The sequence below is a fragment of the Pristis pectinata genome, chromosome 3 (genome assembly GCF_009764475.1).
Source record: "Pristis pectinata isolate sPriPec2 chromosome 3, sPriPec2.1.pri, whole genome shotgun sequence".
Classification (NCBI taxonomy): domain Eukaryota; kingdom Metazoa; phylum Chordata; class Chondrichthyes; order Rhinopristiformes; family Pristidae; genus Pristis; species Pristis pectinata.
In genome coordinates, this window is record NC_067407.1 from 53,160,087 (window position 1) to 53,182,959 (window position 22,873).

The following is a 22,873-nucleotide window of genomic DNA, read 5'->3' on the forward strand; positions in this document are numbered from 1 at the left end:
AATGTAAATGTTATTATTAATATAATATTTCCTAAATAATGTTAACATTTCAGGTCAATGTTCTGATGAAATGTTAATTCTGTTTCTTTCTTCATAGATACTACCTGATGCGCTGAGCGTATTCAGCATTTTCTGTTTTATTTGAGCTGGGTCTGAGCTGTACTAATCTGTTAGTATCCAATTTCCAAAAGGGCATTAAAGTTACACACACCCTCCCAGTCTACTGGAAGAGAGTCCAATATTCTTTGTTGATAGATACATTATATTGGTGTTGGGCACAGTAATGGAAATGGCAACTGAACAATATGACTTCACATTTTAGTAATATTGCTGTGGGGAGATGTGGAGTGAAGCTCATAATGCACACACTAGATGTCTTTGCTTAACTCCTAAGAATTGTAAAATCAGAGGAAGTAGGTTCCATGTCAGTCTATAGGTAACACATGCTGTGCAGAGGAAAATAAAAAGCTCGTCCCCACAAAATATGATCACTGTGGTGCCTGTATTTTTCCTGTTTATTAATAGGAATTCTTAGTAGATTTTCAGACACGCTGACAATAAAAATCATTTTAACATTTCTCAGAATAATGTATAAAAGGTTGCTACTTTGAGAAACAAACACCTGTGCAACAAAATCAAGGTAACACTAAGTTGGAGTTCAATATTTTAAAATAGCAGTTTATGAGCACTACATCTTTAACTTTTTAAAATCAACTTGTTATTCCATATCTTGTTATTCAGTCCTCACTAAGAACAGTGACTGTGATCTGTTCAAACATTAACATGAAATACTACCACTGACAGTGACACTGAAACAGTTAACTGAAAAATCATGTTTTAAGCCCAATAAACACAGGACTAGTTTAAATAAGTAAATAAAATATGTACCAGTCTTGCGGCAGAAGTTTAAGAGGTTGGTCTATCACTCGATAAGGCACTGTTACACTGATGGCGGTTCCTCCTGGCTGTACCTGGTCCTTTCGCCGATTGGATCAGAATTTCATTTTCCCCGCTGGCACCCTTGCTTTTTTCTTCTCTTCTGATGGGAAAAACCTGGTAAGAAATATGGCAGATCATAAGGATTTTTTTTTCATGAAACCTCAGCATACTTCTCAAACAAGCTGTGAGGAAACACAAAGTTAGTTCACTACTGTTAACATCAAGTGCACTTGTACAGAATTTTTTTTACCAGGTCAAAGGGTGATGGGTTCATGGTCTTTTCTAGGACGTGGCTACTTTACTGTATGACGGATGAAATGTTATGGAAGATGCAAATCAGATGTTAAATTAAGGCCCTGTGCCTCTGCTCAAGTGATTTCAAAAGTCACAGCACTTACTAAAAAAAGAAATTCTCCTGGTTGTCAAACCGATATTCAGCACTAAACCAATACTATCAAAACAGAACTTAAAAATAAAAATTGATGTCCAATTGATGTACTTTGCGATGCACAAATTGGGAGCTGTGCTTATCCACAAAGGAACAGTAGTTACATTTCAAAAGTAATGTATTAGCAATGGAGAGGGTGGGGTGTGCAGAGGAGGTGAATAAATTTTGCTTATTTTTATTTGAGGCATTTTAGCCAATCAATTTCATTCATTGATAGTAAGGTGTTAGATATGGACAATTTGACAAGAAAACAAAATTTGTAACATTAAAGATGAGAGGTCAAGGTGTATGCAAATTTTTTTTTACATCAGAAGGACAGAAAAATGCTGTCGAAAAGAAATGGTTGATTGCACTGCTGCATCTATATGGAAAATTTTTCACCCTGATCAATCTAAACTGAATTTAAGATCAGTGCATCATTCCCTGAATGCTTGAGCTAAGTTAGCATGCATTGGACCACATGAAGGTGTATTCTGTAAGTGATGAAGAGACTCTGTCTCAAGTTATGCCACAGTCATATAAATGGATTCCAACAAAATCATTTTATTGGCCCTTACTTAGTGACCAGCAGTGAATCAACTCCCCTTTTTGCTAATGTAAAAGAAATCTGTTTGCAGAGATCTAGCAATTGCTGAGGCAAATTTTCAAGTTTCCTGACATCTATCAGGCATTTAGTGACATCCAATCACACTTAAAGATTCTCTGACAGCAAACTAAGGAGGAAAATGCACAATTTGTAACTAACATTTTTGATCACTGTATAAAGCATGAAAAAATAAGGAAGGCTAAAACAAAAGAAACATTTGAACCTGGAACTTGAGAATTTAAGATTGAGAATCTACACATTAATGGCCAGAGAGATAGTTAAGTAGTAATTCACACCTTGTATGGCAAAACCAAACGGGGTTTTTGAAAATTATACAGCAGAGAAGTACGAAACCACACATTGCATGGGGTGGCAAAGAATCAATGAAGGCAAGTGCTGACTACACAGATGTGTATTCAGGTTTCACTTGCTGTCAGGTTTCCTCTATTATAACAGTGAGGGCTGATTGCCTAACTTTATTTCTAGGTCACATAGAAGTCTCTTACATCAAGATCCAACTCTTTCCTTTATAACCTTATTTTTTTTCAACAAAGGCAGAATTAATATTTCTTTCAATAAGTTTCCAGAATCATTCTTGGCTTCATCTTTACATGTAGTAAAACCAACATCTAATAAGGCACATGATTACAAGAACATATGATCCATTTATGACCTGCATTATTTTATACATTCTTGTAACCTGGCATTTATTGCAATAATGAACAATTGGTCAAGTAACAAAGATTTTTGATGATGCACTGTCTTTGATGACATTATCTACTTCTTTTGTATATGGCTTTCATTTACTTGCAATAAGCACAATTTGCTATGTCTACTTACTTAAGCCTCTGAATATCTCATTTTTATACATATTTATAATTTGCAGAAAAGTTCAGCAAAAAGATGAAAAGGGCCAAGATATTTGAAATAGGTTAGCCTAAATTTAAGATATGAAAACTTTGTTCAATCTAATAAGGAATTAATGGTGGCAGAAATACCAAATTATAAATCATGATGGACGAAGGGAGGATGGATTGGAATGTAAGAAAGTTAATTAATGAACCAGATGTGTTTCCACAAGAATCCAATGGTTTCATGGTTACTATTACCAAGACTAAAATTTTATTCTAGATGCTGATATCAAACTATTACCATCACTAATCAGCAAATTCTATTAACACTGTCAGCAGCTCACCATTTGGGATTTCATATGGTGAGATTTAAATGGTGAGCCGTTGAGTCTTAGGAACTCAACATGAAGCTTACAATTAGGTTGACAGTGGAAATAATACCCACTGATCAGGCAGAAACTTCCTTCCATTACTAAAGATCCATAGATGAAACAGATAGCCATTTATAAACTCACATTTCCATAATGAACAGATAGATTCAAAACCTGCACACCCCCCAAATAATAATTCTGATGATGTATTTGGGTATTTTTCAATGTTAAATGTGAAACAATTAGAGCAGCAACTATTTTAAATTTGACCCCTTATAGCACAGCAAGAAGTATACATCAGTTATGACTAGAAGAACATAAAAATTCCTTCAGGTCTCAGAGACACAAACTACTCATACCTGTAATACAGTGGATTACAGTAACAGAATTTGTGAAGTTAATTCCAACTTGAGTCATTGCATGTTCTCATTACAATTGTGTTGGCACTTAAATTTTGAATACAATTGCAGTTGGGATGTAATTGTTCAGAGGACACTTTATCATGGCATACAGGATTTTCTACATTGTAGCCAGCCTCAAAAAAAGGTGTAACTCACAGAATCTACAGCAGTCATAACTCACTAATAGTGAGCATTAGACTTTATGCTGCTGACCAAGTCCCTTTTAACTGAAACAATTTACAAACACTCAGCCTTGGCATTTCACAGCAAGATACAATTACTCATAGGTTTTATATATCGTTATTTAATAGCACGCACATACTTATATTCATCTGTTAATAAAGAACTTGCAAAACAATAAACTGAAACAATGAAAGGGCTGAGAAGAAATCAGGTCAATTACTATTTTTGAGGAAGAGAAAGGAAGTAAGAACAATTTTTAATTTTAATTACATATCATTTGCATGAATTAAGAAAATAAAATTACACCTTATTACTTAAAACCAACTTTAGATTGCAATTTTAAATCTCAACCGGGCTCAAAGTGGAACTATGACCCTGCATTCCAAACAGAGAATGTCTTTAAATAGCTAGACAATATCTTTAAGTGACACATCCTTGAATATACTAAAGTCCTCAAAGTACTGTGCAAAGGCAATGGCAGGGTCTATGGATGGCATCCAAAGAAGCTTCTGAGCTCTCAACAGTCACGAGAATCATAATCTAAAAGATATCTATCCTGATTACTATGGGACCAGGCTACATCTCAATGTTTTAAAACCCAATGTACTCAAATAAATAAAAAGGATCGCAAATGAGTTTTTCACAAGATCACAAGATCACAAGATAAGGGAGCAGAAGCAGGCCATTCGGCCCATCGAGTCTGCTCCAAGGAAAAGGGAAAAAGAAATGGGGGTGGGAAAAAAAGAGAGAGAAAAAAAAAACTATTCTAATCCCATTTGCCAGCCTTATCCCCATATCCCTTGATACCCTGACTATTTAGATATCTGTCTATCTCCTCCTTGAACACCCCCACTGATCTGGCCTCCACTGCTGTGCGTGGCAAGGAGTTCCACAATTTCACCACCCTCTGGGTAAAGAAACTTCTCCTCATCTCTGTCTTGAAACTGTACCCTCTAAAAAAAGATATGAGGAGTCCCTTGCTATCTTTGTGCCATTTTTGGGCATTGCACTACAATCCATTTAATTAATTTCAGGCACTCTGCGGCTGGAAAGGCAAAATGATCAATACCAACTTTGGTTGCACAGTCAATAACTGTCCTCACTGAACTAATAGATGGTGCTAATGTAGCAATTAGCCCCCAGCTGCAACCTAACTGTCTTATGAAGTGCTGAAATGAACAGAGCTAACATCTTAACAATGATACTCTGGCTCCAAAAGAGCATACATGTAAATTTACAAATTTGTTCCATTTACCAAACTTTATTAATAAACATTTTATATTAAATTTTTTTTAGCATAATTCACAATTCATAGATATATTGAAATGATACATGATTCATCAAGTAAAATAATCCTTCTCATAATAATACCAAAAGTCCATGTTTGTAAATTACTTTAGAGCTAATATGTTGAACCATTAGCTGCTATTTGTTTACTCATTCTGAGAAAAAGCCAACTTGGCTTACAGTTTCAAGATAACAGTAAGTAGAGAAAAATGCATTCAAACTTAGATATGTCATGAGGATTGTTTGAAAGAATATGTGGCATATTGAATAATATTAACAAATAACTCTGAAGGAACATTAAATATAGCACACCATAGATCTAATGCGTGTCAAACTCTAATAAAAGTTCACACTGTCAGTTTTGAAGGAGATAAGTATATTGACATATCCCATCAAAAATAATTTTGTCAGTTATCTTATTTAACGATTCAGGTGGCTGAATTAGAAAAATATCTCGATAACTGGTGTAGAACAACAGAAGCTAAAATGATTACTAATGGAACATTTTCCATTTTCAAAATTATTAATCAAATCAATATCATCAAGAAAAAAAAATCAGGTAGACAGTAAGTCACAATCCATGTTGGTGTTTGTCCTCCCCAGGTAATAGCCCTAATACTACAAGCCTGCTACATGTAAGCAGTAAGATACAGAGAAATTTGATGTTTATCCAAGGCTTTTATTCTTGTAGTTCAGGAATAAAAGAAACTTTAAAGCTCACCAAAAGTGTAAGCAAGGACTGGGCCAGATCACCAGAGTTCTTGTTCAAATTCATGAACTGCCAGTTTTAAATACAAGTTTTCCATTTACCTTGCTGCGTAGACTAAAGTTGTCAGATTTCTGGGTAAATTTCTCTAGAGGAAAATGAAAATAAGCAGACATGGAATTTCCTTGCTATCCAACGATCCTTAAAATTTTCAGTATCAAGCCTGGATGTAATGCTCCCCTTTATTCTTTGATTCTCAGGTTAATAACCTGGCAATGGCCCATTCATAAACAGAAATTCTTGAGTTGGGCGCACATGGATGCTGTGCCTGTGAAACCATAATGCAGGCTTCAGGACACAAGGTAAGGGTGGGATAATTAGTGAGGAAACAGAGTCCCTTTTTCAAGAAGCTTCAGTATATTTTCAGAGGCATAAAAAGTCAGTTTAAGGAATTATTAAGATACATGACATTAAATTCTTAATTGTATTAGGTATACTGACTATAATTTAAGGATAAAAAATCTGATCAAATATATGATTGTTGTAAACATTTAATGACAGCAGATTTGTAAGTGCAAATAAGAGAATTCATAACTGACTGTAATTGGTGTTGCCTATGTTCTCCAAAGGATTTATGAAAGCTGAAAGATGACAAAGGTTTCTAATTTTTAATGAGGTCATGGGCACCCTTTTAAAATCCTTATCACTAGTACAAATGTGTGAAATTATTTTTGAAGCATATCCCATTTCAGAGTATGTCATATTTTGGCAGTTCCAAATGTTTTGTTATGTGAACAAGAAATAGATATTGTGCTGCCTTGATTATACATGCCCCTACTTTAAGGAATACGAATTATCTATAAAAAGATTTGGGACAGTCAGGAAGTTAGCAGGGCTAATTCAAATCCAGCTTTGGCTCTAAACTTGGAATGCTTGTGTACTAAACTCACTATCCCATCCAACAGGTCTATGTCAGGCAATAATTTAAGATCTTACTACCAATTTGATGCCTGCGTGTTTAAGAGTAGGCATGTTAAGTAGCAACGTTCAGTGCATCACAACTCCTGAAAGGGCAGGATCAGTTGCTTTTAAACTGCAAGCCAGCTAGCAATTAGACTTCTAGCAACAAACGTTTGCTCATGGCTGTCTCTGACCAGAAAAACTCAGTCATCCCTACTCTGAAGATGTTAGTTTATTTTTCTAAACACACTAAATGAAATTAGATTGTTTTTAACTCAGTTGCTGTGTGTTGAAAAGATCTTTTGCACCATGAATCAGATTCCATATTCAGGAAAATTCTGCTGATTTTTTTCCAGAAATGGACAATACAACTTAACTACTAGCTTCCAATAACATGGTTCATAAATAATAAGACCTATTAATAAAAGAAATTATTAAAATGGAAAAAAGAAACAAATCATTGCATTTAATATAAACTATCACTCCATTATACGTTATGCTAAGATTGTTTCTCCCTTGTTCCTTAAGGAATTATTTGTACTGCATACCAGAGGAAAAAAAAAGTTTTAAAAAAAATATCATGAACAAACAAGATTTTCTTTGTGTGATTTCATACACTGTTTTTCCTGTTGTTTCACCTTTTCTGTTTTTAAATAGCAATTCTTCCCTTGTAATGGGCACATAAAACATTTGTGTGATGTAAATGGTTTTATGTACCAAACATCACGAGTTAATATATTTACTATTAAGCTCACAGGCATCAAATTGATCGTAAAGTCTTAAATTATTGGCTGACAAAAGGTATGGATAGGTTAGGTAGTTTAGTAAACAGGCAATCCATCTTTACAGGTGAAGCCTAATTTGAGATTTGACTGATCAGAGGCTTTCTATGTCATGTGTAGGTGCTATAAATGAAATGAGTCCATGTGGTCTGTATCTAAAATTGGTCAAAGGACAAATCCTCAGGTTCATTCAAAACATTTGCAAGAAAGGAGATAATAAAAATTCATACTGGCACAGTATAAAATGCAAGATTCAGGCTGAGCTAAGAGCATACTGTTTGGCAGTTCCTCGAGCACGTAACACACTATCTTGTATTTCAGGTTAGCTGATTGTGCCTGATGAAGTCTCCCATAAGCCAAGCTCCATTCCTGTTCCTCACCAGGTAAATCTCTCCCACTTCCAAAAAATAAGCAATATAATTTACTTTAGTTCTGTATTTTGCAGTAGCCTACTGACTGAATCTTCTTACCTGGAAAGTGTTAACTTTCACTTTCTGCCACATGATTTGATTGGTATTTGAAACTCATGATGCTCATGAACTACAGCACAGTTCCTGCAGATAATATATTTATTCATTTGCGGAATGCGAGACCAACGTTTATTGCTCACCCCTAGAACTAAGTGTATTGCTGTGTCTCTGAATGCCAGACCAAGTTAGGTTGTCAGGTCTCCTTCCCTAAAGGATCTTAATGAAAAAGTTGGGGTTTAAAACAACAACCCAGAAGTTTTGCGGTCACCTTTATTAATATAAGCTTTTTAATTACAGAATTCATTTAATTAACTGAAGTTAAAATGCTCACTGCCATGCAGGATTTGGGTTCACACCTCTGCAGCATCAATCCAGACTTCTGAATTGTCATTGTATTGTAGCTATGTTCACTTGGGGGTGGAGGTACGTTCCTGTTCATCAAAGTGCAGGACTAACACTCCACAAGTTAAAAAGTCTTGTAAAATGTAGTGGGTGAAATTTTGGACTTCGATGTTAAAAGAAAACCTTACCCATTCTGATGGGGTACAGTGAGTGCAAAGCTGCATTTTCAAAGAATAGATTTCCTCATCTAAAATGTTTCTCATAACATTTGTTAAAAACAGTCCAAGAGCTGGGTGGAATTACATTAGGTGATAGTGACTTTCTATATCCTAAGTAAAAATATTAAGCAGAAACCGCTGCAGAGAAAACGAAGAGGGAGCCAAAATGTGGGTAACAAAATAACATATCCGCCAGATTAAAATGCCTTGCTATTCACTACGATTACAGATGGCATATGACAGCTTGCTATTTCTCAAATTAGATTAACACCCACAAATGCTTTTACATATCTTTTCCTATTATTTGTGCCTGGAAGTTGCAATAGAAAAATTATGTGATTATTACACTCACTTCAAAGTAGTATCGCTGACCTGACTGGTGTGAATTGGGTTAGAGTAATGCTTATTATCAAACCCATAAATACTCATGGACAACTTTAAAAATCTAGTAAAGCCACAATAGAAAGAAAGACATGTTTCAAAATTGGTTTAGGGTTTCAAATGCACCAATTTTCACAACCTATACTTATATTAAGTATTATATAACTTATATTTCAACTACAAAATATTAAATTTTATAATACCGATGCATGTGCATTTTTGAATGGTGTAATGATTTCTCTTATTCCAATATGTCAAGTTTTGTTATTTTATCCTATCTACATTTGTTACATTAATTCCTCAACCATACAATGGCTGGTCCTGAGATCCAGCCAATCAGACAGCTAATGATCAAACTGGAAGTCACAAGTTCCAACCAAACTATTTTCTCAGTAATCCATGCTACAATGAAGTCGAAGCAGTTTATAGAAATCTCTAAAACGGGACTGAATCAGTTGTTCAGATTCTCTCTCTCACATCTTCAGTGACTTACAACACAGAAAAAGACAATTTAACCTATGCTGCTCCACAAACCCAAAACTGACATTCCCACAACATATCTTCCTCAGTTTTGCATGTTTATTAATTTCCCCTAAAAATGGAATGTCTCTGGTTCAATGAGTCAACAGAGCAGAGCATTTAACTTTCAAACAATTCTCAAATGGGTGCATAGTTCTGCCAGTGCTGTTCCAAAATATAGGCACCAGGTTCATCTCTAATTAGTTAGATGTATCAAAAATAAAATTAATTGTCTTTGGATGCATCATAATTTCTTTTTGCTTGCTGTCAATAAATTTGAGCATAGCATTTTGTTTCAATACATAATCCTTCTGCATTAGGATCATTAATGTGGAAATGTTTAAAGTAGTCTAATTTAGCAGAGTTGAAGTAAGCAGGTTTTCCAAAACTGGAGGAAGTTGGCAATGAGTTTCAAAGAGGACTGCCACCATTTCTCAGAAAAACTGCAGGCCGTTGGGAATTGCCAGTTATAAATGACAGCAGTTTAAAAAGTACATCTTTAGCAATAATCTTCATTCATGTGGAACCAACCTTAGGTAAATTCTTTGAAAGAAATAGATTATATAAGAAAATATGGACCTATTGTGTTAATTAGAATGTCAGTGATCGTCGGTGTGGGACAACAAAGAAACCTACTGCTGATAAAAAGGAAAATTAAGCTAAAGGCAGGACTAGGAATGACTGGGTGCAATGGGGTGAGGGAAAAAATCAATCTGCTCATGAACTTTTGAAGTTGAATATTACCAGGCCAATTCTCTCTGTGTGACTTTAATACATCTCAGTTCTATATGTAGAAATTGATTGCATTAAGTATTCACTTTTCACGATTTCGGAACAAAACACGAGACAATTATCCTTTGTAGCTCTTCTGCAATGCAGGTCTGAAGAAAACTTTAAACTAACAATGTGAAAAGTGCCTTTTATCTCATAATTATTGTAGTAGCACCAACCCACAGACACTTTCACCCCAGGTCATTTCAATACTAATGTGCATTTCTCATGAAGGGTCAAAGCAATAAGCCCCAAATTATGCACCAATGAGACTGGGTAAATGCACTCAACAATTTTTTCTCATTAAATTCTTTGCCAAACACCAGATATTTCAATAGCAATGGGAATGATCCATGCTGTGGTGTGAAGCAGCAGCGTGGCCTTCAATTAACACATCCCAATGCAAAGCATATTTTATGTCAGAAAATAAATCATTGTTGATACAACGCGTGAAGTGTTTGCCAAGGAAGCAAAGAAAATGTGTGCTACCTGAAAGTCCCTCAGACTCTGCATCAGAGCAATGGAATTGTACTTTCTGCAAATCCTGGTTTTAAAAATAAAATCTCAAATATTTTAGCAAATGACTTAACTGTTTACATATGCTAAAAAAAGACCCCAAATTGCTTTAAAAAAATCCTAATCTTAATTACTCACATATTTTTAAAAAATTAAAAATATACTTGCTACTGAAATCCTTTAGCAACACTGCTGGAGCAAAGATTATGTAAAGATTATGTAACACTCCGAATGAAAGTAAAGAACTAATAATACCAAGTTCTATAGTACATTTATGACATAATCTTGTGTAACAATTGATTATAAGCAGCAGGAGAGTCAATATAATTTAATACAATTTTAAAATTCAGATTTAAGATTTAGATTAGCAGATATTAACTAGATAACAGAATATTTTAAAGCATATGCTGACACAAACATCCTCTGGACAACATTTTCTTTCAACATAAATATCTTACTTAAAAACATGAACCTGCAACATACTGTAAGTAGTGACATCACAACTGAAAGATTAATTGTCTCCTTCTTCAAAGGTGCTGTGTGACCTGTGTGTTTCTAGTATTTTCTGCTATATTTTATAAACAGCAGTCTCAATCTCTGTCACTGCTAGTACATGACTAACTCTGAGATGTTTTACAGGGTTGCAGATTTCCCAGTTGATTTTATCTTCCTCCCAAGTTCACCTTTTCCTACCCTTGGATCACTGATGCCAACAGCAGAACCCAAGATTAAGTAACTCAGCGTGGACCAGGAACTGAACCTAGAAGTCAGCAGTGTCCAATTTCACAACATGAATTTACCCACTAAGATATTAGGGTAAGTGAAACTGAAAAAGGTACAAAATCACTCATTTAAATAACTCTTCTCAGAACCTTATACCAGAGCCTTTTATAAATCTGGATCATAGGTGGCAATTTTAACTCCAAAAGGTATTTGTATGATAACGATGCAATACTTGAACAAGAATAACAAAAAATACTTTGATACCTTTGGATGACTTGCTTAAAAATAATGAAAGACGTAAAAAGAACCAAAACCTTTTCAGTCAGATATTTGGGTCAAGAATGATATGTGTTCATGGATTTTTTTCAGCACAAACGTCCATTTGACAAATCATGCCTGGTTCTTTGAAAGAGATCCAATTAATCTTCCTCCCTTGCTATCTCCCCATAACTGTGCAAATATTTTCCTTTTCAAGTACTCCCCATTTGAAAGTTGTCATTGAATCTGCTTCCATCACCTTTGAGGCAGTGTATTCTAGATATTAATGACTGCTTTTCCAATATGTGAAAATTCTCTCCTATAGTTATTTTCCGATTATCTGAAATTATGCTCTGGTTATCAACCTACTTGCCAGTAAAGAGAATTTTTCCTTATTTGCTTTATCAAAATCTACTCTTCCTAGATCTCTAGAAAGAATTTTATGAAGGGAGCAAAAAGGGGAAAGACATGAAAATACCTGCTGTCATAGAATTTGGGTGCTGGACTTTGATCCTTACTTTGTATCTTTTTCTATAAATTCACAGGCCCACTGATAGGAAACAAATCATTGTAAATCATCTGATATGTCTAGCATAGTATAATTATCCTACAAGTCATATGATGTGTTTGGAAAGCTCTGGGGAGCACCACTGCTTGTTTTGTACAGCTTTAACAACAGAATACACATTAGTGTGTCCTCCTTTAGTGTTTTGCATACATGGCCTTCGAGGAGTTACTTGCTCACATAGACATGGTGCCACTGTTATTCAAAGCTCCGGTCAACTTTTCCTAGACTGAGCTATCTGATTACCTATTTACGTAATTATGAAGGAACAACCAGCAACTGGAGTTGGAGATCTTGATGGGACACTTCCATCACAATCTACACAGAATATCTGCCTTAAGGATACACAAGGTCATTGGACATGTATTAAGTGACAAAAAATAAACATTGGTGACCTTTATTTGAGATTAAACTGCACAGGTTTTCCTTAAAGCCTTACAAACATGACTTTACAGTAGTCATATAAAAGTATTTTTAGCACCAGGATATATATGAAATGCTGTACACAGAAACCAGATCTAGCTGGATGGCACATTTTTCAACTGTAAACTGTCAGAATACACAAAGTAGATACATCCCAAAGAGAAAGAAACATTCCAAGAGGTGGATTCACTATATGTGGTTAATTAAAAAGTTATAGGCAGTATCAACAACAATCTGCTGGAGGAAATCAGGTCAAGCAATATCTGTGGTGGGGGGAGCTGGAGAAGGAATTGTTGATGTTTCGGGTTGAACCCTGCATCAGGACTGAGAGTGGTGAGGAGAAATGGCCAGCATAAAGAGAAGGGGAGAGGTGAGAAAGGTGTCCGAGGTGATTGGTGGACTGAGGAGAGGTGTAAGATGACTGGCAGATGAGGTGTAACATTCCTAATGAGACAAGGTTGGACTGGCTAGGCTTGTATCTGCTGGAATATAGAAGAATGTAAAGCAACTTGATTGAATCCTACAAGATTCTGAGGGATCTTGACAGGAAGGATGTTTCTTCTTCTGGGAGAATTAAGAACACGAGGTCATTGTATGGAAAAAAAAGGTTACCCATTTCAGAAAGAGATTAGTTGAAATTCTTTCCCTGGGAAGACCATGAGTCTTTGTAACTCTCCTTCTCTAAGGGGAGAGGAAGCTAAGTCTTTGAATATTTTTAGGAGATGGGGCTGGGCTGAGGAGCAGGGTTTAGGAAGGGGAAGGGTATGTTCAGAAGATGGGGGTGGAGTTGTGATCGAGAATTGGGTGGGGAAGTACAGGAGGGGCTCAAGTTGAATGCAATTGGGAATTGATGTGTTTGAGGATCAGGGATTGATCAGGATTTGGGGGAAATGATTGGGAATTGGTGTGCGAATTAGGAGTCGGCTCCATGTGAGGTTTGGTATGGATATAAAGGTAAATAGATTTATGTATGGGTAACCCTTTCAGCAAAACATTAAGGCAATGGTTATTTTTGGAACGACCATCAATTGTTGCTCCTGGAACAACATGATTCAACTTTTCATGCAATGTTCAAAAACTTGCATTGAATGCAAAATGATGTCAAAGTACCAAGGTTAAACTCAAACAGAAGAGCCCGTTAAATTTTCTGTACATTGTTAAGCAATGCCATTTTGTCACCTACTGATCCATACTGCTTCCCATATGAGCTGATACAAACAATGTGATGGAATCCAATATCTCAGCTCAAATAACATTTTTTTGTGACAAATGCTGTGAAACGTATAAAAGTAGCTTTAAGGCAACAGTGGTCTATTAACATTCCTAGACCCATTGCTGCAAACTCTATTTGGAGTTTCAGTGAGGCACAAAAATACTTGTGCAGATGTTAATAGATAATATCAAGATGAAATACATCAAGGGTTTTTTTTCCACCAAATGCAAGGATTAGCAAAGTTAGCATTGCTGTGGATTAGCTAAAAGCAAAACAATCTTTGGCTTCAGAAAATATTGAGCATTATGCTCCAATCCAATTTTTTTTGTGGCTTACATTGTCCATCCTTACATTTTCTTTGGATGAAATGGGCAAATATCACTGATTGCAGACAGATTTCTGCAGTGGTCCTATCACTTTATGCAGAAGATTAAAGCTGGCAGACACAGCCACTGTATCAGCCATGGCTCAATTTAAATTTAAACCCTGAAAGAACAATGTAATACCCATGCTGACAGATTACATAAATATCTAAAACAGTCAACATAAATCTTTCACTATAATAATGACTGCAGTAACTCAGAATAATTGCCACAATTTAACATTAAGTTCAAAATATCACCTTTAAGTTAGTGTTGCTCCAAAGGCAGTAAAATCCATGCTTTTAACTAACAGAAAATGATTAAAAAAACATCTTAGTTATGATTTTTTGCTACTTGTGTATACAATTAACTACTTATCCAGAATTTTCTGGCATAAGTAAAATATAATTGCTTGTAAAGGTAAGAATTAAACTAAATGTTCCATCTGCTACATTTGATGCTTCTAAAAGTCAAATGTATAAGTACATTAAAATACAGTTACATTTTATACTTCTCAACAGTTGGAAAGTTCACTATTTAGCTTCTTTTGGGTTAACTCATCCAATGCAGCATAATTTGCTTTCAGCAAAGATTACGGCATTGACCTTCCCATCACTTTGGCTGCCATGTTTCTGCAATCCTAACCTACCTTAGAACCAAGACAACTTCCCAGTCAATTATCAACCAGAGGCGGGTAGGAACCCGCTTTCCATGAAAAGGTCATTGCCCAATGACATAACATGATTCCATACCTAGTCACAGATTAAGAAATCCCCTGAAAAAGGACAAACCCAATGTCTATACCCTGGAAGAAAGTTGTACAGTTGTTGTCATCTTCTTAGTCACTATCTCAGGATCAAGGATGGCTTACATTCTGGTTTTGTGAATTCGAAGGTGACTGATGAGACCTTCAAGAGTCTGGTATGGAGCACGGTAGTGATGTGGCCTGCCCAACTTAAACAGCCAGAAGAGGCCAAGGTGATGCTTAAAAAATAAATGGTTATTTATTTTTTAATTAAATTATAATATTAATAAATATAATAATAAATATTATATTGCAAATCATGGAATCCTGAAATTGCATTAAGCCTGAAAGGAGTTCTTCAGCCTCCCTGCCCCAGCCTTGCCCCTCTCTCAGTGCCAGGATCTTCATCCAAAAATCTACCAGCACTTTGTGCCCCAAACACCCTGATCAATCATTATTTTTGCCTGGAGACCCAGGAATTAAAATGGTGTAGGCTTCAAGCCTACATTTGTTAAGGGGCTCCCAAAAGTCACGCACCACAAATGCATATGCAAAATTATCACCAGCAGGCCAAGTCCTTCCTCCTTTATATTGGGCACACATAAATAGATGCTGTTCAACATTTTCTTAGGACTTGTTAAGCTATTCAGGCTTTCTCCCAGTCTGGTTGAATGCATATTTGAACAATTGAAGAAAAGACAGAAATACAGAAAATTATATTTACTCCTGGTTAAAAAGGAATTTCTGCTGTGATTGAGGGAAAACAGGATAATTTTTCAGACAATTCCAAAATCACAGCTTCAATTGATGAAAAATGTTGGGCCTATATCATAACACACAAGAACTGATGAAGATCTTTGACGAGTAACAGATTGTCTAATGGACACACTTTTAGATAATTCTTCAAAATTATTCAGAAAGTATACAGTGGTAACTGAGAAAAATTATATTCATTTTTTCAGCCTACTAGGGATCTGATCTGTGGAGAATGAGATATTGGTACAAGGATAAATGCTGGAGACATTCAGCTGGTTACACCACACTTGTGGGAAGGGAAAATAAAATTAATGTTTCAGGTCGAAGACCCTGCATTAGAACTAGGAAGAGGAGAACAGAAACTCATTAAGCCGCAGGAAGGGTGGGGTAGGGAGGATGTCTTTAATAGGGAAAACCAGGATGACCATGGAAATAAACTGTAAACAAGTTTATCTGGTCAACGAGTAAATGGAAGCAGTTAGAGAGTGAGAACATAGACAAAAAGGTTGACGACCAGAAACATTGATTATTCCTCTTTCCACAGATGCTACCTAACCTATTGAATTTGTCCAGCATTTTCTGTTTTTGTTATTAATTGGATGGATAATTATCTTAGGCAAACATTTTTCTCCCCTGGGGAAGAGATCAATAATTCTTCTATAAATGTCATCTTCTAAAGCAGTTTTGATACATTGCTTCAGATTCATGCCACATTGTACTGCAATGTGATAAAACCTGAATTATAATCAAATCAGTGACAAAAGAATCAATGTTTTTGTCACTAACTATACCGACAGAATAATGAAAATGCAGTACCAACATTCTTATTTTGGCAGCCAAAAGAAAAACATGTGACCTACAAATACAACCCGAAGTGAAGGCTAAAACGCTTTGGAAATGTGCTTATATTTCAAGGGTGGTAGTCTATAGACCATGACTGCACATTTGAATAGGCATGAGAAAACCAGGCTTAGGTAATGTTGACCTTTAAAAAAGGTACTCTGAAAAAAGTAGAAACCACCCAAGCATTGCTCTGATACACATTTAAAACAGGAGGATCTTAAATTATTTTTACCACAATGAAACAATCAGAATCAAAGTATTAAATACATTAAAAAGTAAAATACTATTTAATTCTAATGTGCAATACTAAAACATGAGGTTAACATAATAAGCTGAGATTGTACATTATAAAATTGAAAATATGCTGTAAAAGTCAAAAAGACAAAAACAATATGGAAAATGCTTTTTAAAAGACCATATTTTGAAATATTTGGGGCAAAATTAGCTTGAGCTACTTTAGTTTGTGCATGTGATTCTAACTGCACTTCAAGCATTATACCAAGAGGAAACCATGGACCAAACTGGACGTTTAGATGGTTAAATTCGTTATCAAACATGTGCAAGCTCTTAGCAAGGTCCTTCAAAACAAATCCAATGTTTCATCAGAGATAATCCATTCTAAAAGTGGTTATAATGATAAGTGGTTATATCTTTAACTTATTGAGGGGAAGATTGATAAATACATGAGCTTGAGTAGATATCTATAAAATTACAGAAGCTCTGCTCTTCATGAGATGTTTCACCTTGAGATGGTTATAATTACACTGATTTGCACATGATAATCTTATAATGGCACATCTGCCTGTTGTGAAAAGTGAAAATTCAAAATCAAGAGAGCACCATCGATGAATTACAAATCCTGATTTTTTTTGAAGTAGGCTGGGTGACCATTAATGGTAAGAAATAAACAAAATGGATTTTTGTGCTTTGAAGAAACATACACATGGAGCCTTTGTGCATGACCCAAACCTCTATCCTCTTTGTTAGTGGAGTTGTAGAGAACCAGCTACAAGGCACTCTTCGTGCATCCGGTCATCTGACTTCAGCTTATCCATGCTGCAATATGCAGATGCTGACAATCAGATGCTTACATATCTGACCTCCCGTTCCACTGCCGGACTCAGAACTAAGCATAAACATCCTGCGCAGAGGGACCAGATGCACTTCACATTCTGTGCCAGCTACCCACCACTGGTCCATGCAGTGCAACTCGACTTACTTGACAAAGGCTGCAACCTTGATGGAAAAGAGCAGGTTTTTTAAAATTTTCTTCAATCTATATCACTAAAATGTGTTTTAAACTATTACCTTTTTAATAATTTTTATATCTATTTAAATCTTTTTGAACTGCTTTCACGCATCTCTGGTCATCAAAGACATTTAAAAATTGTTCAAATGCCTTTGGAACCAGTGGGCCATTAGGGCAGTCCAAGCTGGAGCCTTGAAATCATCTGCCTGAGGATTAGTTGCCACTTAGGAATCACTCCACCTTGCGGAACATTGATGGTAGCTAAGCCTCCAGGACAACTGATCTAGAGCATGTGTGGTTGCTGGAACAGCATATGGGTCAGACCTCGGGAGTGCCAGTTTGACATGATCCAGCCCTATATCTGCCAAATGTTCCTGATCCTTTGACATGAATTCATCAGCAACAAAATGAAAATTAATTCATGCTAATGTAATAAAATTACCAGTTTCCTCAGATTTTCATGGACTGTAATAGAATCCACAGTGCAAGTGGCAAAAACCATTTGTTTTATTTTTGTATTTGTTTTATTTTTAAGGTCATTTGTTTCAGGAATATGATAAACATCTCCAATCATAAGGCAGATGACAACCTATTCATGATTGTCACTACTGAGTTATCTACGCAGCCTCCATAGTAAAGAGTTATTTATGTCAGTTCACTCCTGGTCATGACAGGGAGGTGTTATATTTATCAGTGAATCAAACAAAGGCAGTAAGGAAATAGATGGCATGATTTTCATATTGTATGCAATCCAAAGGAATGTTTAATGGTGTGGAGACCAATTAATTTTATGAAAACAGCTACAGTTATTTGAAACCAAGGAGAAGACAAGTTCAAGTACAGTTCATCCGAGAGTTTGAACCATAACTTCAGCAACTCAAGACGGACAAAAGATCAACTGTCTAAAGTTCAACTGCTCTTTGTTTACTGAAGCAACAAAATCTGTGTTGCTGCTGCCTAGGCAATTTCCAAGGGCCTGTAACAAAAATCATGCAAAATGTGCCATGGAATTCATAGAAGATTAAAATGTTGGTTAAAGAGGCTGATTTGTAAAAAGGTCTGAGGGAGTGGCGGGGGGGGGGGGGGCAAGGAGAGGGATTGGCGAGGGGAGAGAGGTGTGGGGGGGAGGGGGAGAGAGTCGGGGATAGGGAGGATCAATACTGATAAAAGGTCATCAGTCTGAAGCATTAACTCTATTCTATCCATGGATGGTGCCTGACTTGCTGTTTTTCAGGAATTGTGTTCTTTATTTCAGGTTTCCTGCAGCTGCAGTTTTTCAGCTTTGGGATATAAGCTTTTGTTTGGTGTAAAAGGAGGAAGAACAGAGAAACCCAAATGCATGTTCTAAATCTTATAAATAGAGGAAGTTCCAGTAGTCCTCGTACTTCCTTTTAGTGTGAACAATGGAAATGAGAAGAGGGGATGAAAGGAAACATACTGTATGTTTTCAGGACACTAAAGTTCAAAGAGAGAAAAGCTTAAGATGTCTGAGAACCCTTCACCCATAACCCCATAACCCCATTTTGACCAACTGCGCCCAGATTGGAATTCTAATTTTAAAATTCCCATCCCCATTTGCAAATCGCTCCATGGTTCTGCTCATAATCTCCATACTACAACTTTATCTCTGTGCTCCTTCAATCTTAGCCCCTCACATATCCTCAATTTTAACCATTGGCAGCAAAGTATCATCATCTTGGCTCCCCCTCTAATCCTGCCTCCACTTCCCTCCTCCCCACAACCCTCCAATCTTGTGCATTTTCAACCAAATTTATTTTACTATATTTTTGGTCACCAACTCTCATATCTCAAATGTGACAATGTAAAATTTTCTTTGATTACACTCACATGAATTTGATTGAGATTCTCGAGGAAGTGATGAAGATGATCGATGAGAGCAGGGCAGTGAATGTTGTCTACATGGACCTTAGTTAAGAATTTGACAAGTTCGCTCATGATCAGCTGATCCAGAAGATTGAGTCATAGTGAGTTGGTAAACCTAATCCAAAACTGGCTTAGTCATAGTAGACAGAGGAAAATGGTAGAGGGGTGTTTTTCCTGATTGGAGGCCTGTGGTGTTTCACAAAGATTACAGTGTTGGGACCTCTGTTTTTTGTTATATAATATCAATGATTTGGATGAAAATGTAGGTAGACTGAATAGTCAGTTTGCAGATGAGATGAAATTGGTGCAGTTGTGAATAGTGAGGATGGTTGTCAAAGGATACAGCAGAATATAGATCAGTTAGAAATTTGGGCAGAGAAATGGCAGATGGATCTTAATCCAGACAAGTGCGAGGTGGCGCATTTTGGGAGGTCAAATGCAAGAAGTATACAATAAATGTCAGGACCCTTAGAAGCATTGATGTACGGGGGGATCTAGGGGTGCATGTCCATAGCTCCCTGGAAGTGGTCACACAAATGGATAGGATGGCAAAGGTGGCATATGGCATGCTTCCCTTTGTTGGTTGGGGCATGGAGTATAAAAGTTGGAAAGTTATGCAGCTAAACCTTGGTTAGGCCACATTTGGAATATTATGTGCAGTTTTAGTCACCAAACTATAGCAAGGATGTGAGACTTTGGAGAGGGTGCAGAAGAGGTCCATCAGGATGTTGCCTGGATTGGACTGCATCAGCTGCAAGGAGAGGTTGGACAAACTTGGACTGCTTTCCCTGGAGTGTCGGAGGCTGAGGGAGGAACCTGAGAAATATAGAGAAGGACCCTCCTCTGCTGTCCTGTTCTATGAAGCCTCATGAGCTTTTTTTAAAACGATATTTAATGTGCCAAGCAAATAAATAACTGTTGTTGATTTGGTCTGGCTAATTCAGGCAATGAATGGCAAAATCAATTTTTAATATCAGTTATGTTGAAATCTGTGTCACTTGAAGTGGATACAGTGAAGATGGAAAATATACCAGACAAGGGTGAAGAGGGAAAGAGTTGTACAGCACAAAAGGATGTCAAAAACAGAAATTCTGGGATGATTAAGCAGAATGATAGCTGCAAACACATTCAATAACTTGTACTTCCATCATTCTTCCAAACTATTAAACTGGGGAGAAAAGAGAAAAAGCTAAGAGACCAAACCTCTGGTAATAGCATGGTTCTCTGGAGTTTTCTGAAAGCCGGGAGGCTAGAGGCATTTATGAAAAATGAGTTGATGCCAGTAAAGCAGATGAAACCCAATATCTGAAGGCTAATAAGTTATTAGTTCAAAAATCTGATAACCTTTTGAAGTTACAGGAGATGAGCAGTTATTCTACAGAATAAATCCTACACCTCAGAGTTGCAAGATTCAAAAGGACACTGATTATATATTTGAATGGTTTATCACAGCGAAGATCCCTTCATTACTCTGTGCTACTGAATGCGCATTATGACTTGCAAACTTAGTATACTTACTGTTAAAAATCTATGAAACAATTCATTCCAGTTTGAATAAATTACATCTAACCAGACTCATCAACTCAGCACATCTATCGATTTGCATACAATTCAAGACTGTAGAAGAACCACAATTGTTAATATAAATAATCAAATCTTTGATAACACACTTATGATAAATTTGAACCAGCAATTCAGACAACTCTATATTAGTCCATTCTTGCTTACTTTTGAAATTCATGCAACTAACAAAAATATTGGTATCAGTTTTGAAATTGTTAATCTCATATTGCATGAAGCATATCTACTGTAAAAAAAACAATTAATTGCAACCAAATGTCCATTCTAATGGACAGACCACTTGAAAGAGTACCAATATCCAATAATTAAAAATGGAAAATCTTTCATAAGGTTATCGATCAACTATTGCCTGCCTGACCTGCTATTTCCAGCTTCTCCTGTTTTTACTTCATGTTTCCAGCATTGCAATTTTTTGCTTTTAGAACCAATGATATGCTCCATTTTAAAGAAGTTCTGGTGTTCTTAGATATCCCAGGTGAGATACTGTATAATTTGATATTGAATATGTGGTTTATGGCGTGTATCCAGAAAGTGACTCAGCCCAGTAATATTTTAGTTAAGTGCTCCAAATTAATTTATAATTAAAATATCTGAAATATGATCACTCTAATAATGCAGATACATTATGGCTTTAAGGAAGAAATTAACTGGCAAAATTATTTTCCTGGGCAAACCTTTGTGTGGGAATTCATACAGGAATAGTTCATTCTAATAACATTACACCAAATCGTAGACACAGAATTCTCTTTCAGAATAAAACTCCAGGGTGGATAAATTGCAATTTTCATACTGCATTTTTTTTTGCATATCCTTCATGCTGGAACCAAGACATATAGCCCAGACAGCTAGTTTCATGGACCTTTGAAATAGTAGCATTCACTTGATGTACAATATTTTTACATTAAGTTGTTTGACATCAGAAAATATTGCATTATTTGATCTGTATTGTAGTGTAGATTCTATATCAAAGAGGAGATTACTGTTTTGATATGTTTCACATATTCCATTAACATTTATACTTAACCTTCCATTCTTATATGCATTAAGGAATTAAATAATTCCATGAAAATGAATGTCTAATGTCAAAACAATGGAATATTTTGCACAAATATCACCCTGAAGTCAGCAGCACTGCTGACATTTTATGGAATATGTATTGAGGGCATTCCCAATTGATGCAGAAAAATAAGTCAAGAATCATAATATTTGACATAATGCGAAGCACGATCTGACATTTACACAAGTTGAAGAGTTTCTTGATAAGGTCCTACTGCTGTTGCATTGAATAGAAATCTACAGTCATCCAAAAACTGAGAAACATAATCACTCACATTGGCACTCAAAAACTTGCACAGAAAAGGATCTGCGTGACAAGAACAAAATCTGTCATTTAAAATGGCACGTCTGATGTAAAAAAAAGCTCCAAGGCATTTCTCAAGAATATTATAAAATAAAAGTTAATGCCAAGCTACATAATATGATATTAGGACAGATGCCCAAAATTTCAGTCAAGAATAGATTTTAAGGAATGACTTAACGT

At 36.0% G+C, this 22,873-nt stretch overlaps 1 protein-coding gene across 1 annotated transcript in view; it reads right to left on the bottom strand.

Annotated features, from left to right (window-relative positions):
- Nucleotides 1-22,873, bottom strand: part of cdc73 (cell division cycle 73, Paf1/RNA polymerase II complex component, homolog (S. cerevisiae)) — a 229,812-nt gene that overhangs the window by 15,298 nt on the left and 191,641 nt on the right. The window contains 1 exon segment of the mRNA XM_052011073.1: nucleotides 889-1,053. Coding sequence (XP_051867033.1) covers nucleotides 889-1,053 — 165 coding nt within the window.